Genomic DNA, 19,942 nt, shown 5'->3' on the forward strand with positions numbered 1-19,942 from the left:
AGAAATGCACGCGAAGTCTGAACTCTTTGACACGTGAGTTTAATTCATTTAATGAAACACGCGTGTGTGAAGTATGATGTGCGATTTGCGTATAGTTCTCTGATGTGAATAACAATTCGCTAATTGGTTTTAATTTTCGGAAGCACGTGACGCAGTTTTGAAATGTCAAATTTTAGATTTATACTCGTGTGTTAATTTATATATGTAAATGCATGTATTTGGGGGACGGAAGGGTATGTTCAAGTTACAGAACTATACAAACCACAGGATACACCTTGTTAGATCATAAAAAAAAATAAATGAACAACCAATAATAGAATATATCCACAACTATAGATGGAAATGGTAACAACACATTGAAAGAATGGACAATAGTAGAATCACCAAACAAATACTGTGAATACAAACCCGTGGAGAAGATCACTGGGAGGGCAATATAAAAGATGGAATGAGACCGTAACAGGTCCCGAGGCCTAATACATGATAGGAAGAAGAAGATGATGATGATGACAAATACATCTTTTACTTTTCATTCTCTTTCTTTCTCTCTCGTCGTGTCGTTGGCTGTACAGTTCGTTTTTTTTTCACATATGATTTAGATATCAATTTTAAAATTTTATTCCTGATACCTCAACTTACTTGGTGCATAAGAATAATTCTGAGCCCTTTTTTGTGGATTCTCTTAAAAAAATAAAATTAAATCAATTAATTATCTGCCCGAAAGTTTATACATCCATTATTTTGTATAAAGTGGGGACTTCTTTTCCTTTCTGTTCACTCCCTCAACCCTGCCTACGTATAACTTGGAATTTTCACGAAATCTCTTTCTACTCTGTCAATTCACTGTTTGTTCTTCAGCCATATTTGCGCCCGTTTTTTTTTTGTATCCGCAAATTTTCCTGTTCTTGGCCCTACTGCTTAACGCTTTCGATTTAATAAATTCTTATCAGTAAAACACTGACCAAGAGAATTGATGGTGGTCATTGCGAACATTTTCGTGACAAATTAAAGCATTCACTATCTTATCCCATAAACTCGTCCAACCAACCTCTATGAGTCAAGACTAGTGCGTCACTCGACAAGCGTTAGCCGAGATTCTTTAATTTTTGTGTGTAGAGGAATAATCAACAGCCAGCATCACAAAACAAAACAAACTGACAATGATCGTATTTTTTTATGACTGTTTAAATTAAATGAGCTGCCTAATTACTACAAACAGCTTTCTTTGTATGATAATTTCCGCCCCCCCCCCCAATCCTCTGAGGAAGTATTCTGAAAGTGTTCCATTTCTATTCTGTTTCTTTGACAAACGATACACAAAGTAGGCGAAGTGTCCCCAACCCTTCACTACTTTTCTAATCTTTCGCTGACAGAAGCAACTGGTTGAATGGACAATGTCGCGCGACCAACACAAGCAAACAATTGGTGTCTGAAATCCAATCCATTAATGCCATTGTCAACAGGATCGCAATCACAAGTCGCTTTTCTGTATACAAGTGAACTATTTTAATCAGTGCAAAATAGGAACGATTTATTAATGGATGAATCTTACAATCATTTCGTAGGTACATTTACTTCACAAAACAAAACAAAGCACCATAACGAATATTAATACGCATTTGAGCGCTATTAAACAAATATATATACACGTATTCCCTTGATAGAGTTAACTGTGTGCTGACGAAATGTTCACAGTACGTCACTTCTCACACTCGAAGATCATGTTTGCTACTAGGACTTTGTGCTCGATTAAAGACTTAGATAATCCTGCCTTCGGTTTGTTTACATAGCTTAAAGGAATGGGAAAAGCATTTAAGAAGTTTTGTAGGAAGGTAAACTTAGTTCACGACAACATTATGTAACTTTGCTAACACGAAACACACACACACACACACACACACACACACACACACACACACACACACACACACACACACACACACACACACACACACACACACACACACACACACACACACACACACACACACACACACACACACACACACACACACACGGCTAATTTTAGTCATTATTAATATAAGATTACATATCAGGCATTGCAGAAATATTTAGTTACTTTCGCTGTCTGATCAAAGTATTCGTATTCACAGCACAGAGCTAGCCAGAATGAAAAAAAAAACAAACAGACAAAAATCTTCCCCTCCATCGATCTCAAACATCCACTAATCTCTCCATTAAGCGAGTCTTAACCTTGGTTCCGGTAGAAGACACAACAAATAACCACCAACTGACAAGGACTTTAAGATGCTATCGAAGCTAAGCTTCCAAGAAATGGGAACGTTAGCCCTAAACCACCGAAGGAACTTATACAATAACAAGCATCAACAAACATATCGTTAATCTATAGAATTGCTTGAAACCTCTTCGGGTTAGACGTTTTGAAATTGCGTAATAATTCTTATATTTTCCACATATCATCATAAATATGGCGGATATCTTTCCAAAACACATTTCCTGAGAGATAGAAACAGTAGACAAAGAACTCACTTAGTAGAGCGCATTTTCCGCTACATTTATTTGTTTTCCAATAGAGAGAAAGAAAGAGAGAGAGAGTGAGAGAGAGAGAGAGAGAGATTATTCGTCCTTGAGCGAAAAGAATTTCGCTCTTATTGCTTCTTTGCTTATTGTAGAAGCAATTTCTATATCGTGCATGCACTTAGCCTAAAAAAAAAAAAAACTGAGGGTTAAGAGTGCAAGTCTTTTAGGAAAAAAAGCATCGTAAAGGTCACAGTAATAATCTTAAAATAGGAGGAAATGACATTCTGCTTTAGAGCTACTACTTGAGAAACACGAACCGATCTCTTTTAATCTCCTATTCCCTCCTCCCTAATTCTCTTTCTAGCATTTCACCTCGTTTTTTTTCTCTTCTGAACTTTGAATAACTCTGTTCTTATTCATCATCATACCGAAGAGGGCAAATGGTGATTTATGTCGCTTGAAGTTTTATTGCCTTGCATGCTGATAACAAACTGTTTATTTATTTCTGTTTACTCTGATGTCCGTCTGTTTGTTGGTTCTGTTTTGTTGCTACATTGGAAACCGAGTGTGCATTTGAGTTTGAAGAGAAAAATTTCATGATCGTAGCGGAGATTTAAGATATTAAAATGACATAGCAAACAAAAATCTGCAAACGTCTTATATTCCCCAAAGGAAGTAGCAAGACGATTTAGCCTTAAGTTCTTGAACATTAGTTGGCAGCCAATCTCCACCCTCAGTTGGCCCGAGATAACCGATGGTTTCAATAGGGGATGCCTTACTCTCCTCCTTGGATGAAATCTAGGTAGGGGAGTAAGGCAGACAGCTGCCGCCATTTCCTTTTCCCTAATCCTATGTATTATTATTTGATATAGCGTGAGATTTACGTCGATTTTCTTCATATGTGAGATTAAAAACTCGAGTTTCAGAGAGGGAAACTTTACTCTCCCTTACTAGAAATCTAGTGACTTGGGAGTCGGTCGAAGAAAGACAGAAAAAATGTTCCTCTAGTTGGCGAGTAGATCATAACTTATAACAGTCTTTCTTAGGGCGGCCTAAAGCTATGAATGCAAATGCCATTTCCATAGAGCTATGAACGCCTACCATATTAAAAATGCAACGAATAATTCTACGCAAGCATCTGGAATTAACGCCACGCTTTTTCTGTTAGTGTGTGTCCATTCAAATTACTTATTAATGATCACATCATATAAATAAAATCTACAGATTATAAACGATTTGCAATGGTTTTTCAATAATCTTTGGTGAAGAATAGAATGCTAATAAATATGAACTTTTTGTTTTATTTGAAGTTTAATAAGAAAAGGAACAGGAGCCTATGTAGCTCAATGGAAGTGGTATTTGCACTCCCCAGCGCTAAATCGCCCGAAGAAAGAGCTTCGTGAATTCAATTCTAGTCGTCGACTAGAGGAACTTTTTCTAAGCCTTTTTTTCGACCGGTTCCTGAGTTAATCGATCTCTGGCACAGACATCAATTAACTCGGGTGTTTCACCCCGTAAACTCAAGAAAATCGACCGTAGAACCCACACTATTTTCAGACATTAAAAATATTGTGTTAGTGTTAGCTACCACAAGATGGCGGCACTTGTTAGCCGTCTCTTGACTGCTTGTCGCTTCATTAGTCACAGCCTTAGTTCAGCTATCTCTGATTGGCTACCAGTGAAGATTGAACTGCCCACTCAGTCTCCAAAAGTTAGATGAGGCTAAAACAGTCTTGCCTACTCCCTATAAGGCAATAAAAGACATTAGCTGATTTTTTTATTAAAAAAGGAACACATACATGCGCACGCGCATAAGCATATTAACTGCATTACATCTTTTTAAATGAAATTTTAAACTAGTAAACCAAGTCGTAACAACTAAAAGTAAATAAAACTTTCGAATGCATGTAATGTAATTAAAGCGCCTGCTTTGATTACATTGCATGCACTAATCGGCATTAATCGAACACAGAACCTACACGTTTTTTTCAAACAATAATACCAGTCAGGATTAGGAACACAAGATGGTGGCAGTAGTCTGTGCACCCTCCCAGGTAGAGATGACTCAAATCTTCCATTCTAACACATTATCAAATCACGATTCAAAGAAATCAACTTCAACTCGAAAAACAGTGAATAAATAATTACTTCAATTTTGTTTTCTTTGAATGAGCCAATATTTTTTGTTAAAATGATTTGTGCTATAACAAAAACAAATAGCAATGTGTTCAGTATTTTTTTGTTCCTTTAAATTTTCATTTCATTTTCATTTCAAGATAATTTACAGAACGTCAAGATAGGCAACTAACTCTCGTGAACGTATCTGTTGTTAAAACTCCCCCTGGTTGCAGGAGTGGTTGGAGTTCACTTTCATTACTTTTATATTATTTTCTATGGTAATTTTTACACATGGAGTTATTAGTTTTCTAATTGTCATTCGCGACTACATGCAGTATATTGGAATACAGCGAACTCTTTGAAACTATTTCGTAGCATGCTCTTCCTCATCTTGTGAAGCTTTAAATGCGAAAGTCTATTTCTTCTGTATTAAACATGCACATAATGAACGAAATATGATAAAAATATAATTAGTATACGTTGGGATTAGTAAAACGTGTGATACTTTTAGTAAACGTTATGCTTTGGGTGAGAGAAGATCCTAACATTGATTTGTTTTGCATATTCTCGAGGAGTTTTACAAGAAAAAAAAAGTAAATGGGTCTTATAAAGTTCTAGCCAATATTTTCAGCAAAGTTTTGATTGAACGAAAGAAAAAAAAAAAGCAAAAGCTTATCGAAAAAAGCTTACCACGTAGTATGCACATCATCTAAATTAGATCAGCTGGTCTTCCTGCCGAAGCAGACACAACAGGGGGTTAGACATCGTTCCAATAAGTGAACGACTGTGTTCTACCATAAATTATTAAAATATGCGTAGGCAGATGTTTCTGACATGCAGAATAACGAGCGTCACTTTACCGCAGTCTGTAATCTTCCGTCCTTCCTCGGGTACTGTTTATTGTGTTGATGCGAAATGCAGCAGATCCTTCTAAGTTTCTCACTCTTTCATCCCCTCTCCCCCCATTGATTCGATGGATGGTTACTTCGGATATGTCAATCAACCGCATCCCTTGCTCCACATCCGAGAAAATATACAATTTCGGTGTTGAAACACACTCTTAGAAATACACAACATATCTCGAGATCTTTTGCAAACCTAAGTTTCAATACGGTTTTAACTGAATCATTTGTTCTTAATATATGCGCATTGATCATATAATGGCTAAACGCAACTGCTTCCCCCCCACTCTTCTTCCTCCCTCCAACTTCTGAAGATCTGTTTCGGAACCCAGCCAAGGTTTCCTGATATGTTTATACTTGGAACGTATCAGTTTTTGCTGTATTTTAAATATTTATTTCTAAAGAAACAGCCAAATAAGGGAATTAGCAAGTACAGGTTTTAAAATCCTCAATTGATAACCAAGGAAAAAGGAACAGAGGTTTGCACACACAAAAAGAAAAACAATAAACGTTTCATATTGGTTTATGTAATGCTAGGATTAATTTCGCAGTTTTCATAGTAGAGTTTGGCTTATTAATTTTTCATCTCCAACTAAGACTCTCAGGATACTGGAAAATGAGGGAATATTGCTGCCCATGTAGAAATACAAATAGTCTTTAGCTTCTCAAGTTAAAATAAAAACACAGTTCAACTGTTGTTGATGAAAGGTGTCATTAAGAGGGATCATCTCCATATTTGTTATAATGTAAGATGGTACTGGGAGGTGGAAAGATATTTCTTGTTGTTAACCTTTATTTGACGCAAGCAATAGCTTATCAAAGGAAGGTGAGACTACTTATTTTTGTCTAGCAAGGATGGACTCGTTGGATACTAAGGTACTAATAACTCAGTGCTCTCTTTCAGCCAGTGGGTGTAAGATAACCCAACTTTCCATTTGGGTACAAGCAACTCTCTAGTGAACCCTAAAGAGAATGTTTTTTTTAAAAAATAACTAAAAAACTTATTTGGAGATCTTAATTTTTTTTCCCTTCTTTTGTGAAAAAGGATTCTTTGAGAGCATGGAGAGTCATTAAGTGAAATATATTAGAGATTTATGACGAGATCTCGGTTGTTTAAAATCGCGGACGGCAGGTCAGTTATAAATGACCTGCCGTCGGCGTAAACAATTAACACGAATCTGGTTTAATATTTGTACATTCTTCTTCTTTGTATGCTCTAACCATAAGTCAAACATATGTAAACACTATTGACAATCCCAAGATAGTAAGACTAACTGCTTCCAGTGAGTGAGGGATATCAGGAAAGTGCGTCACTTTATGGTCCCTTAACATTCCAAGCATATCTACTTAAATTGAACGAAATCACAGACACTCACATGAGAAAATGTAAACAGTACTGTGCTGATATCTGCCCACCCGCAACGATATCGTTAGCGATCTTTCCACATAAACGTTTCATATGCATAACATCTTGTATTCCATACGATACGTTTATAGGCTTAGGTGCGGAGCCATTTAAGGTATCGCTTGAGGTTAGCGCATCCATTTGCTAACCAAAGAGTATCCGTGTTTTTTTTGGTCTTTAAATCTGATTACCTACTCTAATTAGAATCAATAATATTCAGGTTCGAGTTTCAGGCATAGAAGGTCGTATTTTAGCCTTAATAATTCTTGTAATTATTAATAAATACGTGATATTCTAAGCACATTCTCTGAAATCCTTTCTTCAAGCCCTTAGGTAGGATAACGTTCTTTGCAAGTACTTATGAAGAAAAATAACCATTCGCATCCTTATGCATCCCAAGTGAGTCAATAAAACTGTTGATAAATTTTCCTTCGTATTTTTCCCCTCTGCGCAATAATTAAGACTGATTAATAGTTTTCAATAAAACAGTCAAACTGTGGCCAAATCTCGGTTACTTATTTAAACATCTCCTTTCCGCTTGGATTAGTTTTACGCTTTTTCAAGAATGGCATCAAGGAATTGTACCATCAAGGTGATTAAGAAATTCGTTTTGCGTATCTTGTGGTCACAGCATTAAAAATTATAATGCAATACGCCGTAAATTTCTTTAATTATAAATAATCAATCAAAAGTAAAACAAGTAAAACATAAAAACGATAATTAATTAAAATTTTAATTACGTATAGAATTAATTTTCCTCCAAAGATGACCAAAGAAGGATGAAAACCTTTATTGGCGTTGGAGTCATTTAATATATTTTGAAGTTAGCGGTTTTTTAAATGTCTTAATTTTGTAATATTTCTCCTCCATGATTCTATTTCAGATAATTACGTACAAAAAAGAAAGAAAGAAAGATGGAATGTACGTCCTCATAAAAGGAATTATGAGGACGTACAAGCGTAATAGGAAATATTTTATAAAATCAAAAAAGAAAATTTGGCATCTTATGACGCCTTGCTAAATATCTTACATCTTTATCATTCACTAAAATGGCCAAAAAGATATTTAAGTGGCAATCAATGAAAATAGTGGCCAAATGATTGGTGTGGTTCCTCTTTTAACAGAGAGCTGAATGCAAGTTTTTGACTGGTAAAAACATTCCCGATGAAAAACAAGAGCAGTGACGATAAATGTCATTGATATCGTAGGTTTTATATAGACAGTCCTCATTTTTTGATCGTATTCGTATGCTAGTGAACAACCAAATGCTTTCTGTTTCAGAGACACGTTTTGAAACCTTATATTTCTTCAGTTTGCAGCCATCTTTTCTTCATCAGTCACTGGACATTGCAACAACAAAGGAAAAAGGCCAACCGCTGAGAGATTTTGAACTTTATCGTATTCGGATCACTATTGTGTGTGTGTGTGTGTGTGTGTGTGTGTGTGTGTGTGTGTGTGTGTGTGTGTGTGTGTGTGTGTGTGTGTGTGTGTGTGTGTGTGTGTGTGTGTGTGTGTGTGTGTGTGTGAGAGAGAGAGAGAGAGAGAGAGAGAGAGAGAGAGAGAGAGAGAGCGGTTACGCGTTCTCCAAAAATAGTAACGATACAAAAGATAAGTGATTGTCACACAAGCGTGAAATAAAAAAAAATCACTAAGACGACAACACATTTTATCCTATTTCTTTCTTTATCTCTTCCAAGAATGTTTTAGAGATAAAAGAAAATGCATGATTTTTCAATTCTTTGAAGAAAGACATAATACTACCGTATATGGTCGCTTATTTATTTCTAACGTTACAAAAATAATGCAATACTCAAAACTAGGGCAAAAGGGATATTCTTCACATCTCTACAATAATTGGAATTGAATAAAATGTTTTATTTAAGAAAAGTGTGCACTTTGCTGGAAAAACCATAGATTTTTTCCCCCAATAGATTTTGTAAGAAATTCTGTTCTCAACAGAAGCTTTTCATTAGTTTCATTTATATAAACACAAGTCGTTTAAATAAGCAAAAATAGCAAATAAAATATATATCGATACTTTGCATAAATATAAACATTTAAGAGTAACACGAGTCCGCTTATTGTAAATAACTGCACTTGCTCTAATCTTACAATATCACTCTAATTGTTGGATTGGTTAGCCAACAATTAGAGTTGGTTGTGCGCATGAATATATGAGATGTGTTCAGGGACAGGAATTTCATCATCCGTTGTTTGACCTCCCTCCTTACCGAGACCCTCAAGCTTGAAAAAGTTTCATGTTTGGCATCTAGAAAGATTAACTCCATTTACAATATCGTCTATAGATTATAAACCAGATCTTTAAAAATCAACCCAAATATGAATATTAAAACTAATCAATAATTTAAGTTGGATTAAATAATAGACTTACAAAGTTTTCTTAATCAGTATTTAGTTGACGGGGGATGCCTAGGTAGTATACTGTAGAAATATCGATCTTTGGCATAAGGTAAGCTGAATAGTTTCTGTAGAAAACTCGAGTTTTTGACTCCACAGCTCAAAAATCGATCGTAGAATTTATAGTACTGCAGTCATAATTAGATACCTGTTAGCATATAGAACCACGAGATAGCAGCAGTTGTCTGTCGCAATCTCTCGCCCCTGAAAGCCTCATTCAATCATTGATAGCATGGAGCTGACTATCAATGATGGCTGAAGGGTGTAGAGCGGCTGCTTGTCGTTCTTCAAAACGTTAGATAGGTTAAAACAGCTCTGCTTATCACTTTTGGGGGATAAAAGGCATTAGATGATTTATTTTATTTTTTACACCTTACGTTATATTTTTAAAGAAAATTAATAATGTTTCAAAATAACCACTGTGTTTTGCACCTATGCAAAAACAATTAAGTTCTGTTTGTCCTTTCTTTGATTGATATTCTACAAATCATCTATTCCGAAATGATAGATTCTAGTGATTTAATTATTGAGGTGTTAAAATTTGTCGACGCAATTCAATTTTAATTTAATTTGGACAAGCTTTAGTAATTTGTTCACTCTTGTTACTGTAAGTACATAACTTCGTTAATGTTGCTAAGGTTGTACAATAATGGCTGAAGAGGTTGCAGTGTTACCAAGACATTATAGCAACAACGAACAAGGTTTCTCAATGCTTGGAATGCATTTGCTGATCATTTCCTTATTTGCTTAATCTATTGCCATTTCACGATGAAGAATCCTAAACGTCATCAGCGGAATGGGAAATTCGTATCTAAATATTATGCGAACTGTAAATATAATAACTGTTCTTAGACAGAAAATGTTTGTTATTAAGTCTAACTTGAATATTCGAAAAACGGAATTCCTTAATGATGGGGGGGGAGGAGCTTTTCGATAGCGGATGGAAAAACTACTTAATATTGGCCCCCCCCCACACACACACAAAAAAAAAGTGTACAAGTGTCCCCCATCAGTAGCACTAATGTATTCTTCTTAATAGAGGGAAGATATACAACTTTTGCTTGCAGATCGTCATGTAATTTATTTGCTCATTTATTATTACTTGGCAAACTCCCGGAGAGCCCAGGGCTTATCGCGGGCGGTCACTCCATAAACTCGAATCTACTCGACCTCATCCTACCGGTTAAATGTATATTTTCTGTTAGTTGTTCATCCTGGGAGATGATTTGCTTGCTTTGCATGGACAGAAAACCCTGTCACGGCACATGACATCGCGTGACTAATTTTTATTTCATAAAATCACTTAAAAATGCTCAACATAAGGTTGAGAATGATTTAATTCTACTAAAATTATCTACGTGGAATTGCGTAGTATAGTCTGATGAATTGGGATTCATCCTGTCCCATATGACACTAGGGTCAGAGCGTGAAGACGTTTCCATAAAATCTTGAACACGTCCCTTAAATAGAAAGAAAGTTTATTCTCACACATTATAGGAGGAGTGGTCAAGGATCTCTCTCTCTCTCTCTCTCTTTCTCTCTGGATAATTTTAGAGAACTCATCGATGCCATTGGCAGGTCCTACCAGTAGTTCTAAGTACTTCAGGGACTAACGTATTCAGTAATCACCATTCTATTTAACAAAATCAATTACAGTACTCATAAAATAGTTATATTTTATAAACGCTGTTCTATACATTTTAACCATTAACCAAAGCTAATCCCACGTGGAATAATATTTAAAGTTTTAGACACTAAACTACAGCGGCGCAGTGAAAATATTCCTAATATTTCCAGAGGGATCGGCTACGTGATGTTTAGAAATTACTAAGTCATGGGAGGAAAGAGAAAAAAGATCCACGCTATAAGAAATATTTCTAACCCTTAATTAAATTTTTTATTAAGCTCCAAACGTCGCTAATTGGCCGCGTTGGCAAAATTTGAACCCTTGAGGTATAATGATTAAGGAAGAAACTAAATAATATCTCATGAAGTTTTTTTCTCCCATCAGCTGTGCACTTACCGTTGTCTATTACACTAAGAGCTCTTGAAGAATCTGCTCTTCACTTTGACTCCAGTCAACCGTGCCATGCCTGTCATTAATTAGTTTTGAAATGCTGTAACCTAATTATTACCGTTTTTTTTTGTCTGCCACAGTACTGTAGCTAACTAATTTAGTGCATATCTGTGGCTTAATATTTCTGCTTCTACGGTATTTTATAATTTATTCTGCCCGTTCATTTTCGTCGATATCCAACTTCAGTGAAAATTTTCAAACCATCCTAATGATTTATTGGTTGCCCAATACTTTTACTTACTTCCAAAGGCTTATCCTTGAAGATGATGTTGACAAATAATAACAGTAAACATGAATCTCTTTGTGCTTTTACCGAATAGCTTCTCCTAATGAATCATCGCTTTAGTGATCCTTTTGAAGAATGTTTGAAGCGGAATTCCTGTTTATAAATTGTTGCAATGGATGTCTAGGTACTGTTACGTTTAGTCTTAGAAGTTCTGAACACAACAAACAACTCTTTACCTTGTCCATATCATAAATCAATAACCTTTTAAACCAGCTGCTGCTTAAGTCCACCTACTGTCTTCTGATTGTCCCTTACATCCACAGTTTGATTTGCCTGCTATTTTCATGAGAGGGAAAAAAACTGCCCTGCCTGAGAGGTAAATTTGCGACACATAAGAAGAGTTTTTAAGTATTTGGTTTTTACAGCAAGATTGAGTTAATTGATTTCAATCAATGGAGATATTTCAGGACATGTAGAATGTTGTTTTTCAAAAAAAATCTTACTGTGCTTCGATTACTTCAAACCGCTGTTGTCTTTCGTTCAGACGCATCTCCAATCAGCCCAGTCTAGAGAGTTTGAATCCTACTGTAGCCTGAATGGTTGTGAATGTCTGGAGGGATCATCGACTGAGATCATATTCCTTACTAGAGGCCTAAAATGGTTTCAGGTTTCATCATGTTTGGTATCAAATGCAGCGGAAGTAGAGGAATAACGACCGTAGTTCAAACCTACACAGCGTGAGAGAAAGAAAACTATGAACACGGTGGATTCCATGAAGATTATAGTGAGTTCAACGCTAGTAACCAAAGTGTTTAAGCAATCCATCAAAAAGCTTCGTGTAGGGTTGAGGGGTGGGTTCAAACATTGTAATTACTGCATTGCCCAAATGTAATATATCTCGATTAATGTACAGTAGAATTTTGTCACTGCAACAGTGGTAAGTATGATTTTTCCCTCTTCTTTCCCAAAATAGGCTTACAGCAGACCTCTTGAGAGATTTATATGATAATTATTTTTCAACTTTCATGGGATCTTAAGCACTTTCTTTCGGTTATTAAACTATTTTCTCCCACATTGTTGGGTTTCGTAATATGGTGTCGTCCAACTGGAAAGAAAATTAAGATGGTGGCAAAGATGATGAATTTAACAGTCTAGACAATTACTCCTGCATGGATGAAATGCGCTATCTATGTAAGAGATCTAAATTAAAGTAACAGGAACGAAAAATGAGCATCCTTTCTTGATGTTAGTCATCGTATCTTAAGAAGGTCTACCATGCTTCTTCCTCTGTGGTATACTATAAGATTGGATTATAACTGGCGAGGTCCTTTTCACGGTGAGGCTGTGTATTTTTTTTTTTTCTATAAACTGAGTCGAGTTGCATGTGTGTGTTTGTGGGGGGAGAGGGAGGAATCAAAACACGAAACGTCGGGAGGACTCTACAACTTTCATATGATAAAGGATAACTCTTTACCAGAAATGATATAATAAAAGTTCTTCACATCCTGGCAGGAATCAAATCCACGTCTGGTCTTTTTAATGAAAAAATGTCAATACTATTACTGACTGGACTAGGGAGGTTCCATATTAATGAACTTTATTATTCAAACTTTAGATATTATATCTAGGGATCTTGCAGTGTTAGCAGATAGGAAGCTGAAGTTCAGGGACCATGTGGCAAAGATTGCAAATACAACTCAAAAGATAATTGTAATGCTGAAAACGAACATTCACATGTAAAGATAAGGATGTTATTTTGCCTCTTTACAAGGTCTTGATAAGACCTCACTTGGACTATTGTGGGCAGGTCTGGTCTCCTGGTTTCCGTTGTGATTCTGATATATTGGAGAGAGTACAAAGGAGAGTGTTAAAATGATATCAGGATTGTGGAATATTGATTATGAAGACAGATTGAGAATTTGTAGACTGCAGACAGACACTAGCAAACAGGAGAAAGAGGGGTGATATGATTGAGACTTACAAACTTCTGAAAGTATTATAAGAATTTCAATTGATGGAATTTTTCAGTTTATTGAGGGTTGGGAAAGGATGAGAGGGCATCCTTGGAAGCTAAGAATGAAGGTCGCTAAGAAGGGGGAATGGGGGCTAGATTTTTCTCTCAGAGGGTGTGCGTGATTGGAATGGATTGCCATTGGATGTTGTGAGTGCAAGCAGTGTGAATGAATTCAAGAATAAAAGCTGGTATGTGTAGTATGTAGCCTCCTTCGAAGAGTGCTGACTCCCTGGAGGTCTCTCTTAATAATAATAATAATAATATACTAGAAGGTAGTTAAATGGAAAGCAATATTAATGAAGACTACTTGCAATAATTGAAACTGTTATAATTTACCCATATTCTTTTTATAATGCAAATTGACAAAATCTCTTAACTGTTAATTTTTTAAAAATGTACAGTTGTAGATTCATTTATCTGCATGACGCAAGATTTTGTAAAATAACAAGATTCTTATGTTTCAGAATCCAATGCTGATGATGACTATGAAGATGGCGATTCTAAGGCTGCCAAATGTGCTACCCCACAGCCTCAAGGTCCTAACCAATATCGTGGTCCTCCTTTTGATAACTACTGTACTCCCTCCAACACTTACACTCCAGCCCCTGCATCCAACTATGTTCAGGCGCCAGATGTTCCCTATGCTACCCATAATCCTCCAGCCAGCAATTATAGCGCCACCATGTATGGTCCGAGATATGGATCTATGGGACGCGGTGCACCAGGAAGGATGGAATATGGTCCTGGATCCACCAAGTTCTGAACCATTTCGATGCTGGATGTCCGTTTCACTACCCTTTCACATAGACCCCACAGTGATTGGACAATATCATGACTGTAGTTGTCGGTTTTGTTGAGTTTCAAATGAAGACTCATCTCCAATCAAAAGACAAAAGGCTTCCTGTTACTAATACAGACTTAGATAATCTGTGTTCACGTTTGTGTTGTGGTGTAAATGTGGAAATACCTCAACGATTTTTGTGCGCACAGCAAAATACTTTTTATCAAAAAAAGGTGCAGGAAATACGAAGATTTTTCAAATGTAAATAGAGTTCTAAGTTGGGGAAACCTCCGATGGTACTTTATACAGAAGGTTTTTTAATTCTTAATTTATCTGATGTGATAAAGTATATAAGCCATTCACCTTAGAATACAGTTGTGTATAACATATACAAATGAGCTAAAAACAGACAGAACCGCGGCGATTAGAAAACCAATAGTTTTCTACTGGTTTTCTACAAGTTCAGTACGTGAACAATAAATTTGAGATATTTTTTTTGTTTGGAAAAAGCCAGTGAGTAAAAAATTGAGACTGGAAATCTAAATAATTATAAAGAATATAAGAGGATTGAAAATCTCCACTGTTTTAATAGTTCTACAATCTATATAACGTATAACAATAATAATATTGACAACGACCATAACAAATATATAATGAGTATTCCACAATGCGTATAAAGAGTATTATCGGCTTCCCACTATGAGACTTGTCTATGTAGGGTGGCAACTGGATGAATGTATAATAACACTCTCTCTCTCTCTCTCTCTCTCTCTCTCTCTCTCTCTCTCTCTCTCTCTCTCTCTCTCTCTCTCTCTCTCTCTCTCTCTAACGTGTTATGTTAGAAAAGAATTTTTCTTCCTCTAAAATAATTTAGATCAAGCAGAATACTATCGTAGATTAAAAGGATATCTCTAGATAAAAAGAAGAGAGAATGAAAAGAGAAATTTTTTTTTAATTCTGAAATACGATGTATTTCAGAATTAAAAAAAAAAAAAGAGTTCCGTTTATTGAAATCTATCCACCAGATTTGATATTCCATAAAGAGGAAAAAATACCTACAAGAAATTCGCATTCCGTATTTATAAAAAAAACAACATATACTCAACTAGAATATCCGATACACTAATTATTAAGATCAAGCGATGATATAATTTGAGCCTCCGTAGCTCAGTCGGTATAGACGAAGCCCATTGGTCGGAGAGACTTGGGTTCGATTCCCGTCCATGACGTGAGGAACCTTTATCTAGTCTCTTTCGACGAAAGGGTGAGTTAACCGGTCTTATACGGTAGTGGAGAGTTTTTTCCTCCCGGTAAGTTTTACGGCAAGGAAGGGAAACCACCTTGCTTCATAACCCTGGTATAGTAGCGTATGCTGCCCCATAAGGCTGAAGGAAAAAATACAAATACAATGATATAAATGATTAACTTACTGCGATATGGTCACTGAAGTATTCAAGAATTTAAGAGACTGATTTATGAAACATTCTTAACCAAATTACGAAAACTTAAAACCTTCTGCTTAAAGTACTACAGTAGGTGAGGATAATAAGTGCACTTTTTGGTCATTAAGAAATCTTATCAAGAGTGGTGTTTTTTTTTTCTTTTCATCCTAAAAAATACTTTTTGGTAAAAGTGCAGAACTGTAAGTTGAAGAAAACGAGTCATTCGTTGCTGATCTCCTCCTCACTGAGTGTCCACGTTTTTTTTTTTTTTTTTTTTAATGGAGGTCGTAAGTATTCATCATGGTTTTAACATGACGACTGAAGTGTCATATTAAGAAACACTATCATTCCAAAGATAAACACACTTCGAACTACGAGCATAGTGAAATTCCAATGTAGGAGGTGCAAGAAACAGATGTTTCGTGTTTATATTCATATCCAGCACGCGCGCTCCCTTCTACAATCCCATCTTTTCTGTGTTTTAGCGTGTAACAGAGGACAGTAGGATAGTTCCTACCAAACTGATTCATGTATTGTTTTCCAACAGTAAATAAAGAAATTCTGCAACTGTCTCGTCTTAATTTGTTTTATAAATGCAACCAATAATAGACGCTTAAATATTTATGGACTTCTTTTCTGTTTCTTAGACATGTATTGATTTCCGTCTTCAAAAGACCTAAATTCAAAAAGCAAGTTGAAGTAATTCTTAGTAATGGTACTAAGCCACAAATATTAAAGCCCTTACTTATAAGTATAAATAATAAATTATACTATCTAAGATCTAGAAGTAAGAGCCACTTTCAAAAGCTTTCGGATGTAATCCACTTCGTAAGATGATTTCCTTATCTTTAGATCAAGATAAAAAAACATAAAAAAGTAAGTAAGCATCCATTAGGAAGATGAAAACAGCTAAGGTACCAGCCATTCGAAATAAAATGGCTTTTCTCTTTGATGGATATATATAAAGAAAGATATACCGACTTTTTAAGTTGAACTCTTCTTTTCCGAAATAACTTTATTATGTGTACTTTATCTTTAACACTAAAAAAAATAAAGTAAATAAATATAAGTGTTAAAATGTGATATTTTTATCAGTAGAAAGAGTGAATAAATCTTGTAGGAATATATTTGTATATTTCTCCGATGTTAGCTGTTTGTTTTTCTCCTCCAAACCTGAAACTTGAAATTTTCAATGTCACATCACACCTCTGTGAAACTTACAAAGTCACTTTATGTAAATATTTCATTCTCTTACGATAAATATGATCCTAAATTGATTGGGTACGTTGTGTCAGTTCAACTGTTTGATTTTCCTTAAAAATTGAAGTATAGAGAAGGTACAGAGATTTTAAATACTTCTTCGAAAAAAATATCAATGATTTAATATTGGCGGTGGTCATGGAAACAAGAACTGTCATGCAAGTATAATACGTGGCAATCAAAATAAATCGGCTGCACGCAGGAGAATAAAACAAACACAGGAGAGAGAGAGAGAGAGAGAGAGAGAGAGATTCGTTTTATACGCGGAAAGGAAAAAATAGCGACCAAATTTCATTGAACTCATTTGCTGCATGAACAGAAAAACAAGTGTCATTCATTGGTGTGGCAGAGGGTATTCCAAAACAGACAGTTTGAGATGAATGACGAACTACATATTGTGAAACCACCGTTCCTTCATACTACACTCAATACTTGCAACATTGAAGACCTTTTGTAAATACCGATGCCTGAAATTTTGATAAATTTTGAATTGTTTTGAATTTACAGCCAAATCAACTAAGGCTATAAGGCCATTGTTAAATATGCCCGTTAATTGTGTGTGTTTTCCTGGCTTATTGGCTTGTTTGGATGATGAAAACCCTGTACCTTCATATTAGATCGAATAACTGATCTTCATCTGAAAAGTTCTTGTACGGCTCATCTAGATGGGATTCAAACCCAGATCATAAACAACATAAACAATAATTTTACAACTAAAGGACGTCGTTGATAGCAACTGAACTACGGAGATCATTCACACAAATTGTGAAGGAATACTGGACGTTTCGACAAAGAGAGCGCCTGAAATCGTCGAGGATCAGACAGCCAAAGGTACATTCCTGGAAAAAAAATCATCATCATCAATAGCGATGACAGTTGTGGTTTATCAATTAAATCTTCGCAATAAGCGTATTTCGAGGCCGTTTTTACAATTTCGATGACAGTTTCGAAGTTAGTAGAAATAGTATTTCAATATCAACAAAAGCAAATTTTATAAATACACTCGGTGATCAAAATATTAATAATATCGCCATACTACGTGGAATCTGCCAGTACACGATTATTGATACATGGTAGGCATCGGTAATAATAGTTGATAGATATTTCCCTCTGGAGAAAGTGTCAGCGTTCAAGAATGTGTGTATGTGATAATGGGAAATGGTCGTGACCTAAGTGACTTCTATTGGAGGATGAGAGCAGTAAGCACATAATACAGTAAGGATATCTCGGAAAACATGACAATTCTGTTAGGATAAACACTGCACGTGTCTTGAGTATACCAAGATTAGTGTGATAAAGAGAACAAATCAAGTGAACGTCACGTAAGATGTTGATCAACTGTGCTGATCAACTGGAAACAGTTGATCAGCCCAAGAGGAAACCCGAGAATTAATTGGATCAAAAGTCGGATATACAGGATACAATTGGTCAAATGGTTGGAGATGCAACCAATGGCTTCAAGTGTATTTGTAATGAATTCAGATTCGTGTTATTCATGCAGATGACAATGGTATGCAAACAAACACAAATCTCTGGACCCATCATGCCCCTACGGCAATACAATAATACATGACAACACATATTTAACCTACCGTCTACTGCCTTGTATTATTGTGTTGCCGTAGAGCATGATGGGTCCAGAGATTTGTGTTTATTTGCCTACCATTGTCATCTGCATGAATAACACGAATCTGGATTCATTATTCCATTAGACCTTTTTTACAGTCCTCTGGTATTCCTTAACGATCGAGTACACGCATTCGTGATGACAACGTTAAGTCAGGATGAATGAGTTTGAATCCCGCTTAAGATAAAATTCAATAAAAAAATCCGCTAATGTATTTTATTACTAATAAGGAGTAAGTGAGGCCATTTCAGCTCTAAATTTTGGAGATTGTGGGGAAGTTCAATCCCTACTGTTAACCAATTAGAGATAGCTGGTCCAAGACTATCACTAATTTTAAACAGCACCCAGTGAAGAGAGGCACCGTCTAGAAATGGTTACAAGAACATGCCAGTTTACCTTAATGGATTTGTGTCGGTCTCAGTCTCAATTGCAAGGAAAATATTTAGATGAGGAAGAACGAGATGTTTATGATCCCAATGTCAGTAAACCGGATAGAACTTTAGGAATTCATCATGTCCTCGCTGAGCAGGATATCAGACTTATGCAGAAGAAGAAGAAGTCGCAGAATCTACAGCACTTAGTGTTAGCAGAATCAAGAAAAAATAAGTTCTTTTTCTGAACAGCTTAGTATCGTAGTCCTTATGAAACAAACGCTATTCAAATATCTAGAGTGAGTCCGTAAGAAAAGGGCCATCAATTGACCAAACTGTCCTCTTTTGTATATCATCAGTAATTTTAGGAAAGTGCATCGCTTAAAAAAATGTGAGAACAGTATTCTAAGGTTGGACAACTGAAGATGATTTGATGGTCTTACAGAGATTTGAGAATTTTTTCTTCTTGGAGATTTGGGTTTTCCATTCCGCAAAACGTGCAAACCAGCCAGAAAACACATAATTAACAGGCATAATACATTGGCCTTAGTACCTTCGGCTGCCATTTCAAACAACCCAAACTCACTGTAAGGTTTGGTAGATTTGGTAGCGTTAGCAGCTCTACCAAATCAAAAACATCTTGAGTGGAAAGAGAACAAGTTTTTTTTAGTAACTGCGGAAACTATGGAAGTGACGTGGTTATGTTAGTAAACGCTAAATGTGAATGTCACACGAAGAGAGAATACATATAGGAGAGAACGAACATTTGAAAAATCTTTAACGGACGGTTGAAATTACG

The 19,942-nt window shown here is 35.8% G+C and overlaps 1 protein-coding gene across 1 annotated transcript in view; it reads left to right on the plus strand.

Moving 5' to 3' along the window:
* The window catches only part of LOC150107438 (aquaporin-like), a 153,613-nt gene extending 137,161 nt beyond the window's left edge, over positions 1–16,452 (plus strand). Inside the window, exon 5 of the mRNA XM_090391296.1 lies at positions 14,127–16,452. Within this exon, the coding sequence (XP_090247422.1) occupies positions 14,127–14,425 (299 nt within the window). The 3' untranslated portion in view covers positions 14,426–16,452. The remainder of the gene's footprint in view (positions 1–14,126) is intronic.
* The last annotated feature ends 3,490 nt before the right edge of the window (positions 16,453–19,942 follow it).

The sequence above is a fragment of the Typopeltis vanoorti genome, chromosome 4 (genome assembly GCF_054136105.1).
Source record: "Typopeltis vanoorti isolate ZY-2024b chromosome 4, IOZ_Tvanoo_1.0, whole genome shotgun sequence".
NCBI classification, from domain to species: domain Eukaryota; kingdom Metazoa; phylum Arthropoda; class Arachnida; order Uropygi; family Thelyphonidae; genus Typopeltis; species Typopeltis vanoorti.